Raw genomic sequence first — 21,150 nt, forward strand, 5'->3', positions numbered from 1 at the left:
TGTCCCACACTTGCCCCCCTCATCGCCTCTCACCCGGGGGGGCTGCCTGCCTCCCTCCAGACACTCGGGGGATTCTCCTAAAGCGCGGGTCGGATCGTGCCATCGCGCCACCGCCTCTACCGCCTCTAGGAGCGAACCCAGAGCGCCGCCAGGCCTTCCCTCCTTTCCAGGCTCCTAGCACCTTGGCCCCGGGGCTGCTCTGACTCCACAGCTGCCCAAGCGGGCGCTCCCTCCGGGTAGGCCCCACCCCAGCCCCGGCTCCCGCAGGAGGCCTTCCTTCTGGAGCGTTTCCTCCGTGCCCCATACGTGGCCCGTGGCCGGCGAGCTCGAGGCTCGGGGCTCTCCTCTGCCTCCGCAGGCCCAAGGGCCTGGCACGTGGCGGGCACCTCGGCACGTGGGCTGGCAGCTCCAGGGTGGGGAGCCTAGGCAGCCACGTGCGGGGGCCGCGAAGTCCCGGCTGCTGACCCGGGAGGCGGGGCCCGAGCCCCGGAAAAGAATCACGCTAACAGAAAATCGGGGTTACAGGGTACGCGCCGACCTGCCCGGCAGACTTCTCACACACGTGAGGAGCAGGGCCCACATGAAAAAGCACGACTTTCTGCCGTCCCGGGGGGGAGAAAGTATTTACGAAGCAGTCACTGCGGGCTAGAGGGGGGCGGCGCCCCATCGCACCACGAGCCCCGCTCTACCCCTCCCCCACTCGCTTCCAGGGTCTCTCTTCCGACCACTTTCCACCCAGCCTACAGCCCCAAACGGAAGTGCTCTACTGCGCAGACTCCGCCGCAGCCCCGGCAGCCCCGAGCAAAGCGACAGAAGAAAGGGGGCGTGGGCTCCGAGGGCCGAGGTAGGAGGAGCGAGAGGGAAGCGAGGCTGGGCGCGTGCGCAGAATGCTCCGCTCTCCCCACCGACCTTCTTTTTCCCCCCTCAGAGGGAGCAAGATCTTTAAGGCTAGCTCCAGCGCCGGGGCCCCCGCCCCCTCTCCTTTCCTCCCCTCCCCCCGCACTCTTCTCGTGGTTCCGTTATCCCCCCTCCCTCGCCGTCGGGGTTCTCGCGGCCTTTGGCAGTGATCTCGCGTGGTTTGGCGACGCCAAAAGGCAAGGGGAGCGAAGGGGGGCGGAAGGCGTTAAGGGGAGGGGGCTGCTGAGGAGCGAGGCCGGGCCTGAGCGGGAGGAGGGGGAAGCGCCGGTCGGTTCCCGGTGTCGGGGGGGGGCGGTCGCGGTGGCCGCTGGAGGAGCCGCCAGGTGAGGCCCGCCGCTCCTTGTCCCTCCCGGCCCCCCTGCCGTCCCCGCGGGCGGGCCCTCGGCCTGGCCCTTCGCGATGGCCGGAGCTCGGAGACACCCCCTCCGGCCTCCCGCGCGCGTCCCCGGGAGCCCCGCCCTCCTCCCCGCCCTCCCCGGCCGGTGCCCGGGCCCCGCCGCCTCCTGACCAGCCTCCTCCTCCTCCCTCGTCCCAGGGCCAGCCGTCGCCGTCGCCGCGTCCGTCGCGATGGGGGCGCAGGACCGGCCGCAGTGCCACTTCGACATCGAGATCAACCGCGAGCCGGGTGAGCGGGGCCGGGGGGCCGCGGGGCACACCCCCTTCCTCCGGGGCCGCGGCGCTGCCCGAGCCCCTCTTTGTTCCGGGCCCGGCCCGGGGGAGGGGGCGGGGACGGGGACGGGCTGGAAATGAGGGGCCCGGGGCCGTGGGGAGCGGTCTGGCCGGCGTCGGGCCCCGTTAAACCTTCCCCCACATGGCGCCCCGATAACCGGGAAAATGATGGGTTAGACTGCTTGGAGGCGGAAAGGGAGCCGAGACGTGCGTCTGCAGATGGAGCAGACCTTGCGCCGGAGGCCCGTGTAGGTCAGCGCGGTTCAACCGGCATTTATGCGGTGCCTGCCGTGTGCGCGGTGGGAGACGCCGAGGGCCCGGCCCCCTGCTGTGTTTGGTGCCTGACCCGTGGGAGGCGCTTACTAAGTGACTGGATTAATTGCTGTGATGGGAAGCTGTTCGTGGGCAGCCTGAGGCGGGGCCTGACCCTCGGACCGCAGCCCCAGGACGGTGTCCGTCTCGTTAGGTGGAGCTGGGGAGCCGACCCCCGGGGCGGCCTCTGCCACTGCCCGCCTGGCAGCCGAGGATGCGGGTCTGGGTGCCTGCGGGCACTGTCCCCCCTCCTTCCCGCAGCGGCCCCCTCACGCTGCAGGGCACACTGACCCCCTTCCCAGTTCCGCCACCTCGGTTTTACTGGGATCTAATCATTTCTGTGGCCGCCTTGCTGCACCGAGTCTGCCGTCCAGGCTGCGTTTCCTAAGGGAATCTACGGCCAGAATTTCTGGGGCTCCCCCTACAAAGCTGTGAAAATCAGCCTGCCGGATTCGTATGTAAAACTGGAGCCATGAGCGCTTTCTGCATGATACTCACAGGAACTGTACTGTACATGGTAGTGTTGTACATCCTGTGTTAGATAAAGCGTGCCCCCAGATGGCTGGGGTTGCCGGAGACCGAATGCTTACCCTAACGCGTAAGTATTATTAGGACGTGTTCCTTTCCCAGCTCTTTCCACAGGGTTCTGTGAAGGGACTTGTTTCCCACGCTTGTCATGGTAGTTTTAATCACCTCCTTGCGTATGTAGGATTTATCTCATCTCTTTTTAGCATGGGCTGGAAGTTGTCAGTCCGACCTTTATATCAAGTAGAACATTTTCTTCAGATTTCGGTTTTAAGTGCACTACAAACCCTGGTCCCTGGGAAAGCAAGTCAGATTCACTGCGTTGTTCCCTGAAGTGAAGCAGAGATCACAACCTTCCCTAATAATAGCAAGGTTGTTGTGAGGATCAGAGGAGGTGATATTTGTAAGGTGTTTTGCCAACGTTAAAGTGCTGTGTAAAGTGAGTGCTAGCTCTGAGTGTTGTTACTACCACCATATTCGTGGTGTAGACCAAATCCTGACTACCAAGAACCATTGCCACGGAAGCCCTACGCGGGCCTGCCCTGCATGACGGTGTTGTGACCTGTGTCTTTGTGCAGTTCAGGTCAGCAAACGTTTGTGTTCGAAGTGATGTGGTACTTAGTGGTACCAGCCAGTTCCACTGTAGGGTCACTTGGGTGATGCCTGGTAATAACAGTTTCTTACTTTAATATGGAGGTAACTCTGAGTTTCTGAAGGTTGTGCTACTCAGTCACAAGCTCTGGCAAGTCCTTCCTGGGTGGAAAGGCTTTGATGATTGATTGCTTTGTATAGATCTTCCTTAGGACCAGCCTGGCCGTATTCTCAAAGGCTCATCACTGGGGCTTTGCCTTCAGCTAATGAATTATTTCAGTAATAGTGGAAAGGACTGTCCACAGATGCAAAGGAACTGGTTTTCTTTGGTTGTGGGAAAACATCCTGGTAATGAAAAATACTAGTGTAGGTGTATCCCTCTAAAGGAAGGAGGAGCTGTGCTTGGGGGACTATTGTTTTTGTTATACAGTACGTCCAGAGTAGAAGTGAACTGACTTATTTGGACTTATTTGTGCATAGTAATGAATGTTTTCCCTTTCAAGGTGATTATTAGATATTTAAAATGTGTCATTGGATACAATTTCCACTTCGCTTTTCAGAAAGATATTTGTTGAAGGGAGCTTTATTTGGAGCGGCTGCTTTGTTCTCAAACAGAATTTGGCCAGTGTTTATTCACATAATGTGTTCTACTTTGCATGTTTGGTATTCATTTTATCTACACAACAGAACCTCACAGGGAAGAGATTGTTGATAGTAATCACTCTTGCCCAGATTAGAGAGTAAGAGGTTCTGGTGAAAATGAGGTCATTGCAACATGAAAAACGTGCTGTCTCTGTTTATCAGCAGAAGTTTGCATCTTTTAATGTAAATGAATTAATGTACAAGCAGTTAGTAAACATTTATTAACACTGGGGCGTGGGAGGCAACCATGTGCCCAACACTGCTAGGTCGGTGAGTATGAGGGGGACGTCACTGCCATCGAGGACCTTAGATACGCTCTGCTAGGAAGATGCTAAGAAAACACAGGACATATGCAAAGTAAATGTAAGTTATATATAGTGTAAGTCATTCTTTTGAAAGTGAAAGCAACAAAATGATGGCCTTGTCATCAAATCTTATCTCTGCCCATTAGTAACTTTACCTCTCTGGGCCTCAGTTTCTCCATCTCTAAAATAAGATTGGTCTGGATTGCTTCTAAGGCTCCTTTTAGCTCTAGATCCATGATGTATGTGGGAGAGGAAGTTACTCCTAGGAAAGCTAACAGTGATGGAATCATAGGTTCAGTTTACAAAAGAAAGACGATAGCAGAACCAGGAATGTGGACCCAGACTTGATCCTTCTCCCTCCTTTCCCATTTCTAATCACTAGTCAGGTACTGTTGATTCTGTGCTGACATTTCTTGTGGTGCCCCCTTTTCTGTGATCACATAACTCGCAGGCCTTGCCTGGACTGCTGGAGTAGTCTCTTCATTCCCCTTTTTGCCACTATGCTCTCTTGTTCTTCTCATCCTTCGCGGTTGCCAGAACAGCGTAAGGGAGCAGGTCTGACTGTGTCACCGCCTCAGTGGTTCCTTGTTGACTCTTAAGATACAGTAGAAACTCTCCTGCTTGTTGATTAAAGCTCTTCACATTCTGGTTCCTACCTTTCCATCCTTATTCACGTTATTCACTTTTATACACTTTGTGTTCTAGTCTCACTAGACAGTGAATTGCTCCCCACCTTAAACATGCCTGACAGTGTTTTGACCCCCATTGCTGGAATGTACCATCTCTTCTCAGGGTGCTTACCTCCCTACCTTCACTGCTCTGTCCTCCCTCCTGAAATGATTTTGTATTTTGGAGGATATAGTAAACTCACTGAGGGCAGAGATGGTTCTGTATTTTCCCATTGTATGCCCAGTGCCTTGCACAGAGTAGATGTGTTGAGGACGAGTGTCCTTGAGTGACCGGAACTTTTCTTGAGTACCTGGAGTTCACCAGGAATGTTTTTGAAAGATTTTTTGGAATGTCTTTTGTTTTTATATCACACTTATTTCCGAATATAGTCTAACTTCCTCCTATACTCCACTTTGTAACAAAAGAGTGAAGACACGAAAAAAATTTGATAAAATCAGCCAACACATCAACTGAATAAAGAGGTTGATTACCAGCCTCTCTCTGCATCTGTGATCCTGTGATCTGACATTATATGGAATATCCCACTGAGCTAGTCCCCCAGAGCTCCCCTGGTGCTACTCTTGGTCATCTTATGGATGTTTAAAAAGCTCATTTGGGGAGAAAAGCTTGCCACTTGTTGTACTGTCTTCGAAGTAAAAGTATTTTCCTTAGAAGTTTTGAGATATGAAAGGTGATTACAGACTTCACTACTAGGACTTGGAAAATACAACTGCCACATAATCTTTATCAAATTTTTGGCAAGCTGCCCTTTCTTTGGTCCAAAGTCCTTCCAAATTTATTCATGTTAATTCATAAAGGAGCCCTTGGGGATAACTGTTGAGTAGTAGCTTTCTTCTTCCATTGGCCCCACAGGAAGTTGCCTTGCAGACATCACCTATGACCTTTTTCTTTCTGTTAGTAAGAAGTTTCAGAATAGTCAAGCAGAAAGGGTCTGGAAGTATTAGGAAAACAGAGTTATTTTCACTCATGGACTGATAGTTCCTTGCAACTCATTTTCTCTAGCTTTGAATTTTAAATAAATTAGGAAGGGGTTTTATTTTGCTTTGTCTTTCTGAGAGTATTCTTGGCTTTGGAATTTCCTTTTCTACTCCTACTCCCACAGAATTGGAATGGTCAATCCCTGTTCTCTTCTGATTCTACCACACCGCTTTTTATTAGCTTTGTTATTTGTATTCAGTTATCTCATTCATTAGACTGGAATACTTGAGTGCCAAGACCAAATCTTATTTGTTTGTGTCCTGTAGTAGTAGATATTTAACAAGTGTATTTTGAATGAGTGAAGCATTAATTCAAACCTGAGTTATGAGGATAAAATTGGAGTGAATGTTTTTGCCCGTGTGGTGTTCTGATAATACAGAATTAGTAAATCATGTGTCCAGAAAAATTGAAGTACATCTAAGCAATTAGTTCTTCATAAAGGTCTATTAAAAGTCTTCTCGTTCATGAAACTGAGCTAAGTATAGACTCTGGGGATTTTTGTATGTCTAGAGTTGATAATACATCCCTTTAATGGAATTTATAATCCAAAAGGGGAACAGCGCTAGAACAGAATGAATTAATATACACAAGAGCACTTCAGCTTCTCCAAAGGGCATGCACATGATAGGTACAGTTCTGCTGCCTCATCCCTGATTCTAGAAAGCTCTGGAAGGTACTATGTCAGCAACAGACTCTCTTTCTGGTCTAACTCTCCTAGCTGAGAGTCAGGAATGTTTGTCACCAGAAGATTGACTGTCAGGTGAGAAATATTTTTGACCACAGCAGTTTATGAAAACCAGGCATGTGATCAGTGGTGGTGGTGGAAGAGGGGTGTACCTATACCCCACAGACCTAGAGTGTTTTGTCTCCGTTGTACTTTTGTTACTGTCACATTCTGTTTTGTCTCATACTTATTTGCATGGATATTGTAATCTTATTAGATTTTAAGCTCCTTGAGGAAAGACTTATTTTCATTATTGTAGCCTTGGTTTTGAGTACAGGAGTACATGTAAATACTATACTTAACAAAGTTAATTGAATCGAATTGAAATTTGAGATACTGAAGAGTTCAGAGAGGTAAAGAAGCAATCTAATATGAAGTATTGCTTTTGAATTGAGAAAAATGCATCTGTGAAAGCAAAATCCAAAATAAATCAGATCGTTTTGTTTGATATATGAGATAAAAAAAGCATTTTTGAATTTTTCTTTTTGAGATTCTAAGCTATGAAAGACTGCTTATAGCTCCTGAGACAGCATGGCAGGGGGGAGGGAGAGAAGAGAAGGAAAGGGACGACTTGTGCTAATAAGTGCTTTCCAAATGTTATCTCATTTGATCTTTTCATCAACCTTGTTAGGTCAATACTCAGCTGAGGCAAACATGTTAAGTGACTTGCCTAGGGTCACACAACTAATAAGTGTCAGAGGCTGAATTTTAACTCAGGTTTTTACTCTGGGTCGAGGTACTCTATACACTATTATTATTTATAAATAAAATTAGTTAATCACAAATATCTATGAAACATCTTCTCATGCGTGCTCATACCACTAGTATGGTACTAAGGTGCTTCTGAAAAGCAGTTTTTAGCTCTAATCTCATTATTTTACAGTTGAGTAAATTGAGGCCCAGAGAAATTAAAATGACTTCATCCATTTTAGCTGTGATCTTGGTTTAAAGTTTTTGCCATGTTCTGCCAGGAGCTTTCACATGTATACATACAGTTTGGGCTGGGTATGTTTGGTACTCCTCAATATCCCCATTTTAAAAGTATATTTAAAAACTTTAATCTTTGAATTAGTAAGCATTTTTTTCCCTTTCCTCACTGAAAAAAAAAGCTTAAATTCTTCTAAGAAATATCATCAAATGAAACAAATTCCCACATTGGCTTTGTAAAAATATTTCAATACAAACTGAGAGACTTGACATTCTGATCAACAACAAAGATCAACCACCGTTTCAGAACACGCATGATAAAACATCTTACCTGCCTCCTTCAGATAGAGAGGTGACGGACATGACGCGAATTGAGATATGACCAACGTAGAAGAGGGAGAGGGAGGCGTGAGGGAGAGAAGATGGATCTTCATTTGAAAATAAAATGACATGGAAGTTTTAAAGAATATATGTCTTCATCCTGTGTCTCGAATGCTTCACCTCTGTTAGGAGCGTCTTTCATCTTCAGTCTTCTGGTGCTGGGGTAGTGCAGTGTGTACCTCAGAAATCCAAGCTGTTTGTCTTTATGGTGGTGTTATCATATAAATTGTTCTCAGCTCTGCACCCTTCCTTTGGTGACCAGTTCACCTGGCCCTCCCGGGTTCCTCTGAAACCGTGTTTTTCATCATTTCTTATGGCACAGTGATATCCAATTGATCCTCTCCCCCACCTTAGTGACTATAAAAATAGCTGTTGCAAATATTTTGTGTATATGGGTCCTTTTTATCCTTATAGGCCTAGTAGTTGGGCCAAAGGACATACACAATTAGTAACATTTTTGGACATAATTCCAAATTGCTTTCCAAAATGAATCAAGAATTTGTCATTTTCTGGGTTTTTTTTGTCATCTTTGCTCATCTGAGGGAATAGAAGCTTAGGGTGGTTTTAATTTTCATTTTTCTAATTATTAGTGATTTGGAACATTTTTTATATGATTATTGATGGCTTGCATGTCTCATTTTTTCTTTTGAAAACAGCTTGTTCATATCCTTTGACTTTATCAATTGGGGAATGACATTTAGTCTTATAAGTTTGAATCCCCTCTACACATATCTTAGAAATGAGACTTTTATTAGGGAAACTTGCTACAAAGATTTTTTTTCTCCATTTACTTGCTTTCCTTCTAACTTCAGCCTACAACCTTTTTTAAAACATTATTTTATTTTTTTAATTGACTAAACACCACCTTTCCTCCCAGTTGAAGGGAAAAAAAAGCAAAACGCTTGCATAAATATGCATAATTGAGTAAAACAAATTCTCCCTTTGGCTCTGACCAAAAAAATTTATGTCTGATCCTCTGGAATTATGATTAGTTGTGCTGATCAGTTTGTGACCCCTTCTTTATAAAGAGCACTAGTGCTCAGGTTTTGATACAGTCTATTTCTGCTCCCCTCTTCTTTTTCTCCTGAGCAGAGGGTAGTCACAAGTCCTTTCCTTAAACCCCTCTCCATGGTTAGAATTTGCTTTGCATAAAACAATTCCTTTGCTTGCTCTGAAACAAGTTAAGTGACTTGTTCAGGGGCACACCCACACAGCTAGTAGGTGTCTAACACTGGATTTGATCTCAGACCTTTGTCATTTCAATCCTGATGTCCTATCCACAGGGCAACCTTGGTGCCTTTCTAGAGGCCTTTTGTTTTACTAGACTCCCCTATGGCCCTTGAAGATATAAGGAGACGTCTAGATCCAGGAGACATCTCTGCTGCACTGACAGGCACCCACTTTATTTCCAGTTGTTGGTAACTACTGAAGGTGCTGCCATAACATATTTTTCTATATATGTTGTCTTTCCTTCTATCATTGACCTCCTTGGGAGTGGGTCAAAAGGCATCAAATGCATTTTTTCTGACAGAAGTGCTCTTTGTATTTTATCTTGCTGGTAAGCAGCTCGAGAAGTTATGGTTTGGGGTCTTTATCTAAAACTTCAGCACTGTTATAAGAAACAGATGATTTATTTTGAAACTAAAAAGTTCATATTTTAAATAAGGTTTTGTTACTTCCATAGAAGTATAAATATTGATAGTCCAGTGACTTTGGAGGCCAAGGATGGAAGAGGAAGCCCTAAATTTCTGTGACCTTGAGTTTCCTTTTCTTTAAATTGAAGACATTGGATTTGATGGCTTTTGAGGTTCCTTCTAGCTCTGAATCTATGGTCTTATTTCCATGATTTTATGATTATGGTAGAATAATTTTACATTGCTTTTTGAATCAAACCAGTTCTCTTTTTTTTACACTTTATTTTTATCCTCCTTTATCAATTTAAATATTTAAAGCTACCATTGGAGAATAGTTTGAACTGATATTGGATAGAATTCAAAACTTAGCTTTTGGGAGAAGGAAGGAGAGGAGAGGGAGGGGGAAAAAATTTAAGACTTATGGAAGTGATTGTTGAAAACTGAAAACTTATAAATAAATTAACTAAATTTTAAAAAACCTTAACTTTTGCAGTATCTCTTAAGTTTTGTATATTGTTTAAATAGTTTCTTTCATAGTTGCTCCATCTGCTTCATTGTGGTGGTATATATTCCACTATGGTATTGAAGTCGAAACATCTGTCTTCACTCTGGATTGCACCTCATGCTCTTTAGAGAGAAAACCTTTATTCACATTGCTCCTTCAGTAGGGATCAAGAGATTAAAGATAGTTTTGTCTTTCATCTTGGTAAATTTAAGAGGGCTCTCTGTGAGTATAATAGCTATCAATTTCTGATATAGGAAAATGAGGTTGTTAAGATAGTGTTTTTAAAGTGCTTTCAAATGAAATCAGTAAACCCTTAAAGCACCTGCTGGGCACTGTACTATGTACAAAAAGAAGCTAAAGGTAGTCCTGGTCCTCAAGGAGCTCACAATCATAAGGAGGGAGACAAGATGTAAATAGATAAATTTACAGGATAATTAGGAAGTAATTGAAAGAGGGAAAGCACTAGAATTTATAGGGCTTCTTGTAGAAGGTAAGATTTTAGTTGGGACTTAAAGAAGCCAGAGAGGTCAGTAGTTAGAGCAGAGGAAGGCAGAGGGTTCAGGCATAGAAGGCAGCCAGAGAAAATGCCTGGAGCCAAGAGATGGACTGTCTTGTTTGTGGAACAGCCAAGAGGCCATTGTCACTGGTTCAAAGAGTACAAGTTGACTGGAAAGGTAGGAGGGGGCTAGAGAAAGATCATTGAATGTGAAACTAAGCATTTTGTATTTGATCTTGGAGGCAAAAGTGAGCCGCTGGATTTTATTGAGAGAGCAGTCATATAATTGGACCTGCACTTTGGGAAAATCACTTTATAATCTCTGAATGGCAGATGGATTGGAGTGGGGAGAGACTCTGAGGCAGGCAGACCCACCAGCATCTGTTGCAGTAATCTAGGCATAAGGTGATAAGGGCCTGCACTAGAGTGGTGTTGTAAAAGTAAAATCGCTGACCTTGGCAGCTTCTTGAATTTTGGGGGAGTGGGGTGAGGAATGAGAGATAGTGAGGAAGCAGGTTGACTCCTAGGTTAAGAATTTGAGGGACTGGGAGGATGGTGTTGCCCTCTACAGTAATTGGGAGGGAGGAGAGGTTTACAGGAAAACATAATGAGTTCTCTATGGACATAGAGTTTCAAAAGCCTACTGGATACCCAATTTGAAATATCTGAAAGGCAGTTGGAGATGTGCGATTGGAGGTCAGCAGAAAAATTGGGGCCAAGTTATCAGTGTTAGCTGTGACCAGGGTATGACTTTGAAATAATCATAAGTAGTAGTGGCAAGTGAAAAGCAGAAATTGACCTTTGGAAAGATTTATCACTGATAAACTATTTTTTTCAGTTTCAGTACCACTAGGGGGCTCCCTTTGATTTCTAATAAATAATTTAAGGACAGTAAAATGATAAGATAGTTTGAAATTTTTAGGAGCAGAAACGTGAGTTATTTGAGGTTTTGCAAAAAACTGCCTCACATACATCAAAGGAAGTCCTGAAAATGGCCAGAGGTAGGCAGCTGGGTACAGTCGATAGACTGCAGGCTTGGAGTCAGGAAGACCTAAATTCAAATCCGGCTTCAGACATTTACTAGCATTGTGACCCAGGGCAAGTTACTTAACTTTGTTTGCCTCAGTTTCTTTATCTGTAAAATGAGCTGGAGAAGGAAATGCAAATCACTCCAGTATCTTTGCCAGGAAGATCCCACAATGTGGTAACAGAATCTGACAGGGCTGACACAAACAGGGTGGTAGAAATCATTGAGATTATGCCTTGTTATGACCATATAATCAGTTGAAGAGGTTGAAGATGTTTAGCCTAGAGAAGAGAACACTTAGAAGGGGCCATGATAACTATCTTCAGATTTCAAGGACTTTCATATGGAAAAGCAAACAAACTCTTAAGTAGTGGGAAACTGTGAAAGGCAGATTTAGATTTAACGTAAGGCAGGATTCCCAGCTGCTAGAGCTGCCCAGAAGCACAGCGGACCCCCTCATTAGAAACCTTGAAAACAAAGGCTTGGTGCATCACTTAACACACGTTGTTGAGAGAATTCTTGATTAGGTGTGCGTTAACTAAATATCCTCTGCGGTCCTTTCCAGCTCTTGAGGTTTCATGACTGAGTTTTATCTTGTAGACAAGTATTTGGCAGTGAATACAGGGGATCAGAAGGTGCTTCACTTTGAACTAGCATTTACTTGGTGGTAATGGGTGAATTGTCAAAAACAATATATTGACAGCTAGGTGGTCCATTAGATAGAATGCCAACCCGGAGTCAGGAAGATCTGAATTCAAATCTGGCCTCAGATAATTGGTAGCTGTGTGATCCTGGGCCAGTCACTTAACCTCAGTTTGCTTAGTTTCTGCATCGTTAAAATGGGGATAATAGCACCTACCTCCCAGGTTTCTAAGCATCAAATGAGATAGTTGTAAAGTGCTTAGCACAATGCCAGGAACATAGTAAGTGCTACATGATTATTAATTGTTTTTACCTATTTATACTTTCTTGGTGGTCTCATTAACTCTTTTGGGTTATTATTTTTATACAGACAAATTTCAGATCTCTCTATCCGGCCCTGAGCTCTCTTCTGAACTCTAGTTCCATATTCACAAACTATCTGTTGGACATTTCCAGGTGGACATCCTGTTGTTCAGTTTTGATGCCGTTTCCCTGTGAAGTCCTATACGTAAATTGAATTTTTCCTTGCTCTTGGAGTCAAGAAGACCTGAGTTTGAAACCTGGCGTAGATAATTACTTTTCGTGTTGTTGATTCAGTTATATCTGACTCTTTGTGACCCCGTGGACCAATGTTGTCCTTGGGGTTTTCTTAGCAATGGTATTTCCTTCTCCATTGGATTAAGGCAGACTGAGGTTAAGTGACTTGCCCAGGGGTCACACAGCTAATACTTTTCTGAGGCTGAATATGAACTCAGGCTCTATAAGTATCAAATTCAGCATGGCCAAAACAACTGTTATTCGCACCTCAAGCGCTCCTTCTTCTATTATGGGCTCGTGGCGTTCATCCATTTGCTACAGAAGTTCACAACTGTTGCATTATTCTTAACTCTTCTCTCCCTCACTCTGCTTATCATTTGAATACCAAATCTTGATTCTGTTGATTCATTGGTCTTGAGAACACCTCCCACATCCATCTCCTACTCTCTACTCTTCATTCTTGTGACCATCACCTTAGACTCACACATCTCACCTGCCCTATTTCAGTAGCCTCCTCAGTGGCCTCTAGCATCTTCTTCTCTAATCCAGCCTCAACCCATTTGCCAAAGGGATGCTCCTAAAACACAGGTCTGACCATGCTGCTCCACTGGCTCCCTATTTCCTTTTCTATAAAATGTGAACTCTTCTTTTTAGCACTTCAAACCTTTTACAGTTTGGTTGGAACCTAGCTTTTCAGGCATGTTACACATTCCTTTTTCTCTTCATGCACTCCATATTCCAGCCAGTCTGGCTGCTTTCTTGTTCTTCCTCATGCGCAGTATTCTATCTTACCTTTGTACCTTTGCCTACACCCCCATACTTTGAATGGACTTCTTTGTACATTCAGGGATAGAGTAGATAGATTGTAAGTTCCTTGAGGACAGACTCATTTTTATCCTTGTATCCTTAGTTTTGAGTATAGGAGTATGTGTAAATACTGTACTTAGCAAAGTTAGTTGGATGGAATTGAAATTTGAGATACAGAAGACCTGAATTCAAATTCAGCCTTAGATACTTACCAGCCATGTGACTTTGGGTAAATCTCTTCAACTATAAAATGGAGACTTTAACAGCATCTGCCTCCTAGGGTAGTTGTAAAGTGCTTAGCACTGTGCCTGGCACATACCAAACACCATGAACGGATCTTTCTTGCCTTGCCCCTCTCATCATCTCCAACGTCTTTCAAGGTTCTCCTCCAGCATCACCTTTAAATGGGACTTTTCCTGATTTCCTCCAACTGCTAGCTACCCCTCCCCCCCAAATACTTTTATTTACTATGCATATATTTGTATCTATTGACAGGTGTCCATGAAATTTTTGTCCCTATGCTAGAATATAAGCCTCTTGAGGACAAAGGAATGTTTCATTGTGGTCTTTATATCCCCAGTACCTAACATAGTGCTTGAGAAATGCTGGTCAGATTACTTGGTACTATATGGAGTCCAGGGAGGAAAATTTCATGTATTTAATGCATTTAATTCCTGAAGCACCATGTAACACCCTCTGTGAACATTTGTGGGTTGAATCCTCTAGATGATGGCAGCTACTTCAGGTTCTAGGGCTAACCTTGTGAATCTACACTAGTGAAAGCTAGTACTTAAATAGCACTTCAAGATTTTACAAAGTGCTTTACAATTGTCTCCTTTGATCTTCACAACTCTGTGAGTCAGGTATTATTGTTATTATCCCTATTTTATAAAAGAGGAAACTGAGACAAACAGAAGTAACTTGCCTGGTGTCACATGGCTAGTATTTGAAGCTAGATTTGACTCCAGGCCCAGCGCTCTATCCATTGCATCACTAGCGGCCTCTGTACTAACACTGTAGATCATATGCACCAGCTGATGTACTTGTTAACAATAATCTATTAGACACAGTTAACTCTTAGCAATGACCTTTATTTTGCTGGCATAGTAAGATCAGTAGCTACAAAACATTCTCCTTAAACGTGGGGCTTATGCATCTACAAATACACATGGTCTCCGTGGGGAGAGTTGGCTCAGGAAGTGGTATTCTGTAGTATTTAGATTGCCCAAGCTTCTCCTGACCTTTCTGCTTCTTCCTGCTGGGCTACGTTTTTGTGTATCTTACATCTGATTATACCTCCAGTGTGAGGGTGTGCTGGGCTAGGATATGTGATGGTATACCTTCAGGCAGGCCAGGAATTGTAGCATCTGCTTCTTGGCCCAATTCTAGAAAGATAAGAACTTGAGGAGGTAGACGATTAGATCCAGCTCCCTTTCTTCACAAAGTTCTCATTTTTGATAGTTTGTCATAGGAGAAATGGTTGAGCTCCAGTTATAGTTTTCTCTCTTGTTTTACTTTGTTTTTAATGCTTAGCCATGTTTGTGGAAAAGTTAAAACAAATGGTTAAAATAAGATTTTTGAGTTGTTTGTGGATTTCAGTTGCCTGTTTGAATCTTTTCTTCTGTGGTAATGGGTTTCATTGGATATGTTAAAAGTATTTTGAATTTATTTGATAATGATTCATTTTTGATAACAGCTTATTTTCCATATGTTTTCTTTTAGTTGGTCGTATTATGTTTCAGCTCTTCTCAGACATATGTCCAAAGACATGCAAAAATTTCCTTTGCTTATGCTCAGGTAAGTGAAGTATTAAGTATTTCCTATGGGAAGAAAACTGACCTTGATTTCAACTGTCTCTTGATTGACAAAGTGGATATTTTCAAGAAAAAGTAGAGTGAAATGAATTTTGTAAATCACTTTATTTGATTCCTCTGAAAATACTGGGGAACCATTATTTTGGAAATAACAAAAAGAGTTGTAAGACTTCTACTCTCTTATGTGGTAAAACCTGCTGAGATTTTTAAAAGTATGATTCTGAAAATAGAATTCACTTACAGTTTATGTAAGAAATTCAGTTCTAATCTATGACAAAATTCAACTTTCCAAATCTGTAATTGTCAATAAAGACTATTATTGCCCTTTATTATCATGAGGAGATATCTATTTATGCCTATATATAAATTTGTATTATATGTGTACAAAAATACTAACAAATACTTCTCTATCAACTTATTTTTATATAAATCACAAGTTAATAGTATTAATTTATCTGTGTAAAAATCTTGAATCAGTTATGTTGCTAGTGCAAGTCCCAGTCACATCCTTCTTTTATTATTGTAATGGAATTCAGGTTGGTTTTCCTCTGTCTGATTTCCTTCTTCCAATCCATCCTGCATACTGCCGCCAAATTAATCTTCCTCAAATATAAATTTTTTTTTTATCATATCATTGTCCTGTTTGGGAATCTGCGATAGCTACTATTGCTTACCACCTTAAATATAAACTCCTGCATAGCTTCCAGTGCCCTTTATGATTTACCCTCCCTTTTACGTATCCACCCTTTTTTTCCACTGTTCTCTAACTGGATTCCTCTGTTTCAGCCAGAAATACTCACTCACTATCCCCTGAACATATTATACAGGTATCCCCTTCCTGTCTTTGTGCATGCTGTAACCTACATTCATCCTCAATAATAACTCATTTTTCTAGCCCTTAAAGATTTATAAAATACTTTCCTCACAACAACCATATGAGGGAGGAAATGTAAAATATCATGCCTTACACATGAGGAAACTGAGGCTTAGACATATTAGATGATTTGCTTCTAGTTACTCAAGCTAGGTAGTGACAAAACTAGAAATGACAAAACCATCTTCTTACCCCAAACCTAGTACTCTATAAGAACCAACTCAAATCTTACTTCTCTATTTCAACACACAGCTATGATTTCTTTTAATGCCTCTATTTCTTATAGTCCTTTCCATACAAATTAAGATTTAATTATATTCTTTATCTCTAAAAAGAAATGTTAGCTAATTGAGAGTTGGGGCCAGACTTTTACTTGGATCTCCCCATTGTGCTCAGTCTAGTTCTGGGAACATAGAAAGTCTTCCTCAGTAAATTATTAATTCTTTAAAATTGCATATTTTTACATACACACATGTACACACGTGTGTTTCTGTCTGTATATATTTGTAGCAGTAACCTTTTTTTTCAGGTGAAAAAGGTCTTGGGAAAACAACTGGAAAGAAGTTATGTTACAAGGGGTCTACATTCCATCGTGTGGTTAAAAACTTTATGATTCAGGGTGGGGACTTCAGTGAAGGTAAAGGTGAACATTATGCTTATAACACTCCATCTGTTTAGATTCTAGAATATTTCATCATTTATTTGCCTAAGTTACAACTTAGACTAGAGCTAGATGTATATAGTACTCAATGCTTGTTGAATGCCTTTTCTGATTTTTACATCTTAAAATATTAAAATATTTTCCTCTTTTTTTTTCATGAATTGATTTTTCATAATATAATTACTTCAAAGTATCATAGACTTAGAGCTGGGAGGGACCTCGAACTTGTGGTTCTCAACTTTTGTTGTTTCACAAACCTTTTAATTTATTCTACTACTCATATTATTCATAAGCAATTATTTACTCCTTGAGGTATTGTAAAAAAAAAATTTCTAACACAGGCTCCTTGAACCATTATCATGAACCTCCAACAGGTTTGTGAACCACTAAATGGGAACCCGTATTTAGTCCAAGCCCCTCATTTTACAGGTAAATGCACTAAGGCCCAAAGAGGGTAAGTGGCTTGCTCGGTACTCACAGGTAGTGAGTAGTAGAGTTTGGATTCAGATTCAGGTCCTTTGACTCCAATTTCGATGCATTGACTACTTCTTGAAAAACTGGGCTTTTGTTGAAATAATAATAATGAAATAATATTTTTTTGTGATAGAATTTAGCATCTATTTGGATGTTAGGGTTAAAAGAGTCTTGCCTCAGAGAGTTAAGTCTTGAGTTTTTAAATGATTTTAGAGCAGTGTGGTTTTCATAATATAGAATTTTTTAGAATTGCCTTCTAGCAACATAGGAACTCTAAAACTAATTCCTTGAAAATAACTGCATATAGTAAATTTAGCATGTATAATTTTCAGGATGGCTTAATATAATCCATATTTTACAGGTAATGGGAAAGGAGGAGAATCAATATATGGTGGCTATTTTAAAGGTAAGGCCTAATATTTTATGGTTTTTGTTTCAATTTTGGGTTAAAGAAAGTTTGAATCCTAGACGTTTAATGAAAAGTTTAATAGTTCATCTTTTGCATGAAACTAACTTTGCATGAAAATACTTTTATCTGCATGAATTTTGGGGTAAACTTACTGTAATATTTAACTTTTAATTGACAAGATTAATTAAGGCTAACTTTATTGGTTAAACATGACTTTCAGCATGGAGGTTAGGCAACTTTATTCATGAAAACTCCTATCTTCCTGCCTAAAACTGTCAACATATTCTTTTGTTTATAGAGAATGTGGTCTTTTGCAAAATGAAAAGGTAAGAGAACAAAGCTCAGTAACACAAATTCAAACTCTGTTCCTTTGCACCCTTCCTAAGAAATTTATGGACAGCCTGGGGCAATTATGGCTGGATTTCTAGATTGCTTGAAGGTGTGGAGAATTCTGTGTATGATTTCATACCTACGTTTGTCTGGATTTCTTTTCTTTTCATGGTTGTCAGTTACTTGTCAGAAAAAACAATCTAGAGATTCTTTTCAATACAAGCAACAAATTTGTTTTAAAATGTGGTATTTTTTCCAAAGGTTTGTATGTTTTATTTTGTGTTACTAGAAAGATGTGATTATAGCTATATAGTGTTAGCATAAAACTTTTAAAAAGTAACTTTAAATTTTGCCTCTTTCCAAAAATGTCCCAGAAAAGAGATTTGCAAAGATTAGTAGTGGGGGTCTAGTTTCAGGTCTCAAAACCGTGAGAGCTACAGTGTTATAATAGCCTTGTATATTTCTTTTGAAAAATTGGATTGTTACTCTTTTCAGAAGCCTGTTCATAAGGTAATTATTTTTAAAGTACTCTATGTTTCTGTTGAATGAATTTTTATGACCAAATGTTTGTTTTGAAGAAGGATGCTTCTGTGACTGTTTGAAGGAAACATGAAGAATAGTTGTGCAGAAGTAGTTGTCCTTTGTTAGAACATCTCTCTAAGTGCTCCTCACCAGGTTCTTTCTCAGTGCCCTTTAAGTTTGTGGTAGCTGATAATTAATATGGCTCTGTCTGGCTGTGAGTCTGAAGTTGTAACGCTGTGTAGACTCTTCAGATGGCTTTAGATTGTTTCATGACAAATGCTTGTATCTTTGAAAGTTGATCCTATTTTCAGTTTAAATGTATCTTTTCACTTCTGTTGCCCTGCTTTTGTTGGCAACTTTTGTAGTCCTACTGAATAGAAAGAACCCTTATCTTTACTCAAAATTTAGATGTTTCCCTGTGACTTAATTTATTTTATCTTTCATGATGTTAGTTTGAATTCGTTTATGTAGTATAATTCATATTTAGGAATTCAATAAATAAATGTGCCAATATGTATATTTTTCAACTGCAACTATTTCAACCTATTTTTCTACTAAAGCATGTTAAACCAGGGTGTTTGGAACTGTTGAGGAAACTAGAACTTTGTAATAGAATAGCTCCACAGCTTTTCTTTGTTGGCTTTCCATAACAGCTGATGGGCGGATCTGCCTTGTGAGCAGGTTCTTTTTAAAACATAACAACAACTTCTAAGGTTGTTTCTTTAAAGTGTTAAAAAATATAGTTTTTTTCCCTCAAGGCTTTAATAAGTAAATTTTGGGGGCCTATCTTTTATTGCTTGAACTTTTGCTATTTCATTAGACTTAATTTTCTTTTTTTAAGTCTTCATTCGAGTTATCTATACTGACCAGAAGAAGAATTTCATCCTTAACTTTCCATATATTACTATAAAAATCACATTTTAAAGTTGACTTGTAACTAGAGACTGACTAACCTGTTCTTTCTTCAAACAGATGAAAACTTTGTTCTCAAACATGACAGAGCGTTCCTTTTGTCAATGGCAAATCGAGGGAAACATACCAATGGTTCCCAGTTTTTCATGTGAGTAGGCATATTTCAGAGTTGAGCTTTTCTAAAACAGAGAAGCGCTGTTCATGAGAAAGATGGTATTGCTAAACCAGTTTTGTCAGGGTTTTATCAGCTTAGTTTCTTGGAAATCCTTTACCTGCCTACCCATTTTGAGTGTCACAGTAATTGTAATGTCTAGCTGGAATGGTCTCAGCATTCAGCAGTTTGTCCCGGATTTGAAGAATGGAGCTTATAGAGATATAACTTGAAGCTTGTTATTTCTTCCAAGCATTTCAAGTCATTTTTACAAAAGAAATTGGCTTTGACTTTTAGGTACTCTAATGTCTAAGTAGATTGCGGGGCTCAGTTTACAGCCACCAAATTAAAACACACATAAATGTAACCGGTTTATTTACTGCCCAGTGTTTGAAATTGCTTGTGGAAGAGGACCACATGTGCCACGAGGCAAAGCATGCAGTAAGTTGGAGTAATTGTTGTGTATTTTTGGTTTGGAAATGTGGGTTTTGGTTTTGGTTTCATTGAAGCTCTTTGAGTTAGTCTCAGAGGTGCCATTATTTTCTGTTTCTTGAATAAATATAACTGATTGCTTAAAAAGCATTTCAAAAGTATTCAAACTCAGTGTGTTACATTTGCATAATTATTTGAATTGGTCCAGTACAGCTGCTCTTTCTTTTTTAATTATTGCCCCAGTTTATAACTATCCACTCTTCAGTCTTCAGGAAATTTCAGATCATTAGACCTAAAACCAAACCTAATGAAAGCTTTCACACACAAAAAAGAACTAACTCATCTCTTTCTTAATTGAAGATCCTGCTGGATTCTGTAGCCTTCATTTGAGTTTTTTGGTTATCTGCAACATTTTCTATTTTATTTTTGCTCAGAAAAAAGTACCCAAACTGATTTTAGTCACTGTTATTTAGAGTGAATGTAAAAGGGAATTGTATAACATAAAGTTTGGTGTGTGTTTTTGACAGTAAACCTTACTGTTGGGGCATATGTGGACTGGAAAAATGTTTTCCCAATGGCTTAGTCTAAAAAGTTTTCTTTGCCATCTTTTTTGAGTGGATGAGAATGAATGGCGCTTCCCTGTCTTAAAGGATTAAATTGTTCATTAAAAATCTTACATTTTATTTTTGCCTGAAACAAAAATTTCCCACATAATCTAAAAAAAGTTCAGATAAGAGACATTTTTAGGTCTTTGCCTAAATAATGTTGTAAAAAATGGAAAACTAATGAAATGGAAGTCACTTCAGCTTTATGCCAGTACTTGGGAGGTTAATTTAGAAAGGTACACTAAAAACAATGGTTTATGCGTTATATATTTTGGGAATACATCAGATGGTTTTGTTTTTTTACTCTAAAGTTCAAAGTAAGTTAATCAGAAAGAATTTAAATGAAAAACTAATCCTAGTTGTTTGGAATCATTTTCATGTAATAACTTTGCTTTTCATTGAGGTCGAGGTTTCCATTTTTAAGCTTATCTGAACTCTGAACATGAAAACTAATGATTCATCAGTCAAGAAGCTACCATCTGAGGGCTCTAAAGTTTCTTTTAGATTTCCTTTTTCACATATTAGTAATTTTTAAACTTTGATTTAAAAATGGCAGTCACTTATCTTCATATTTAGATTAGATTGTTTTTAAAAACTCACATTTTAAATTTATTCTCACAAAATCAATAATCTAATAAGACATTACGCCCTTAAAA

The 21,150-nt window shown here is 40.9% G+C and overlaps 1 protein-coding gene across 8 annotated transcripts in view; it reads left to right on the plus strand.

Moving 5' to 3' along the window:
• Window positions 1-756: 756 nt before the first annotated feature.
• NKTR (natural killer cell triggering receptor) overlaps window positions 757-21,150 on the plus strand; it is a 55,196-nt gene continuing 34,802 nt past the window's right edge. For 2 of the 8 annotated variants that reach the window (XM_072652092.1, XM_072652118.1), the window contains exons 1-6: window positions 998-1,094; window positions 1,454-1,543; window positions 15,033-15,107; window positions 16,528-16,635; window positions 17,495-17,539; window positions 19,367-19,454. In XM_072652092.1, coding sequence (XP_072508193.1) covers window positions 1,486-1,543; window positions 15,033-15,107; window positions 16,528-16,635; window positions 17,495-17,539; window positions 19,367-19,454 — 374 coding nt within the window. In that variant the 5' untranslated portion in view covers window positions 998-1,094; window positions 1,454-1,485. Of the gene's footprint in view, window positions 845-997; window positions 1,095-1,115; window positions 1,242-1,391; window positions 1,544-2,286; window positions 2,498-15,032; window positions 15,108-16,527; window positions 16,636-17,494; window positions 17,540-17,840; window positions 17,869-19,366; window positions 19,455-21,150 lie in introns of those variants that run through there. The other 6 variants (XM_072652149.1, XM_072652108.1, XM_072652133.1 and 3 more) reach the window with 6 other exon arrangements.

Source organism: Notamacropus eugenii, chromosome 1 (genome assembly GCF_028372415.1).
Source record: "Notamacropus eugenii isolate mMacEug1 chromosome 1, mMacEug1.pri_v2, whole genome shotgun sequence".
NCBI classification, from domain to species: domain Eukaryota; kingdom Metazoa; phylum Chordata; class Mammalia; order Diprotodontia; family Macropodidae; genus Notamacropus; species Notamacropus eugenii.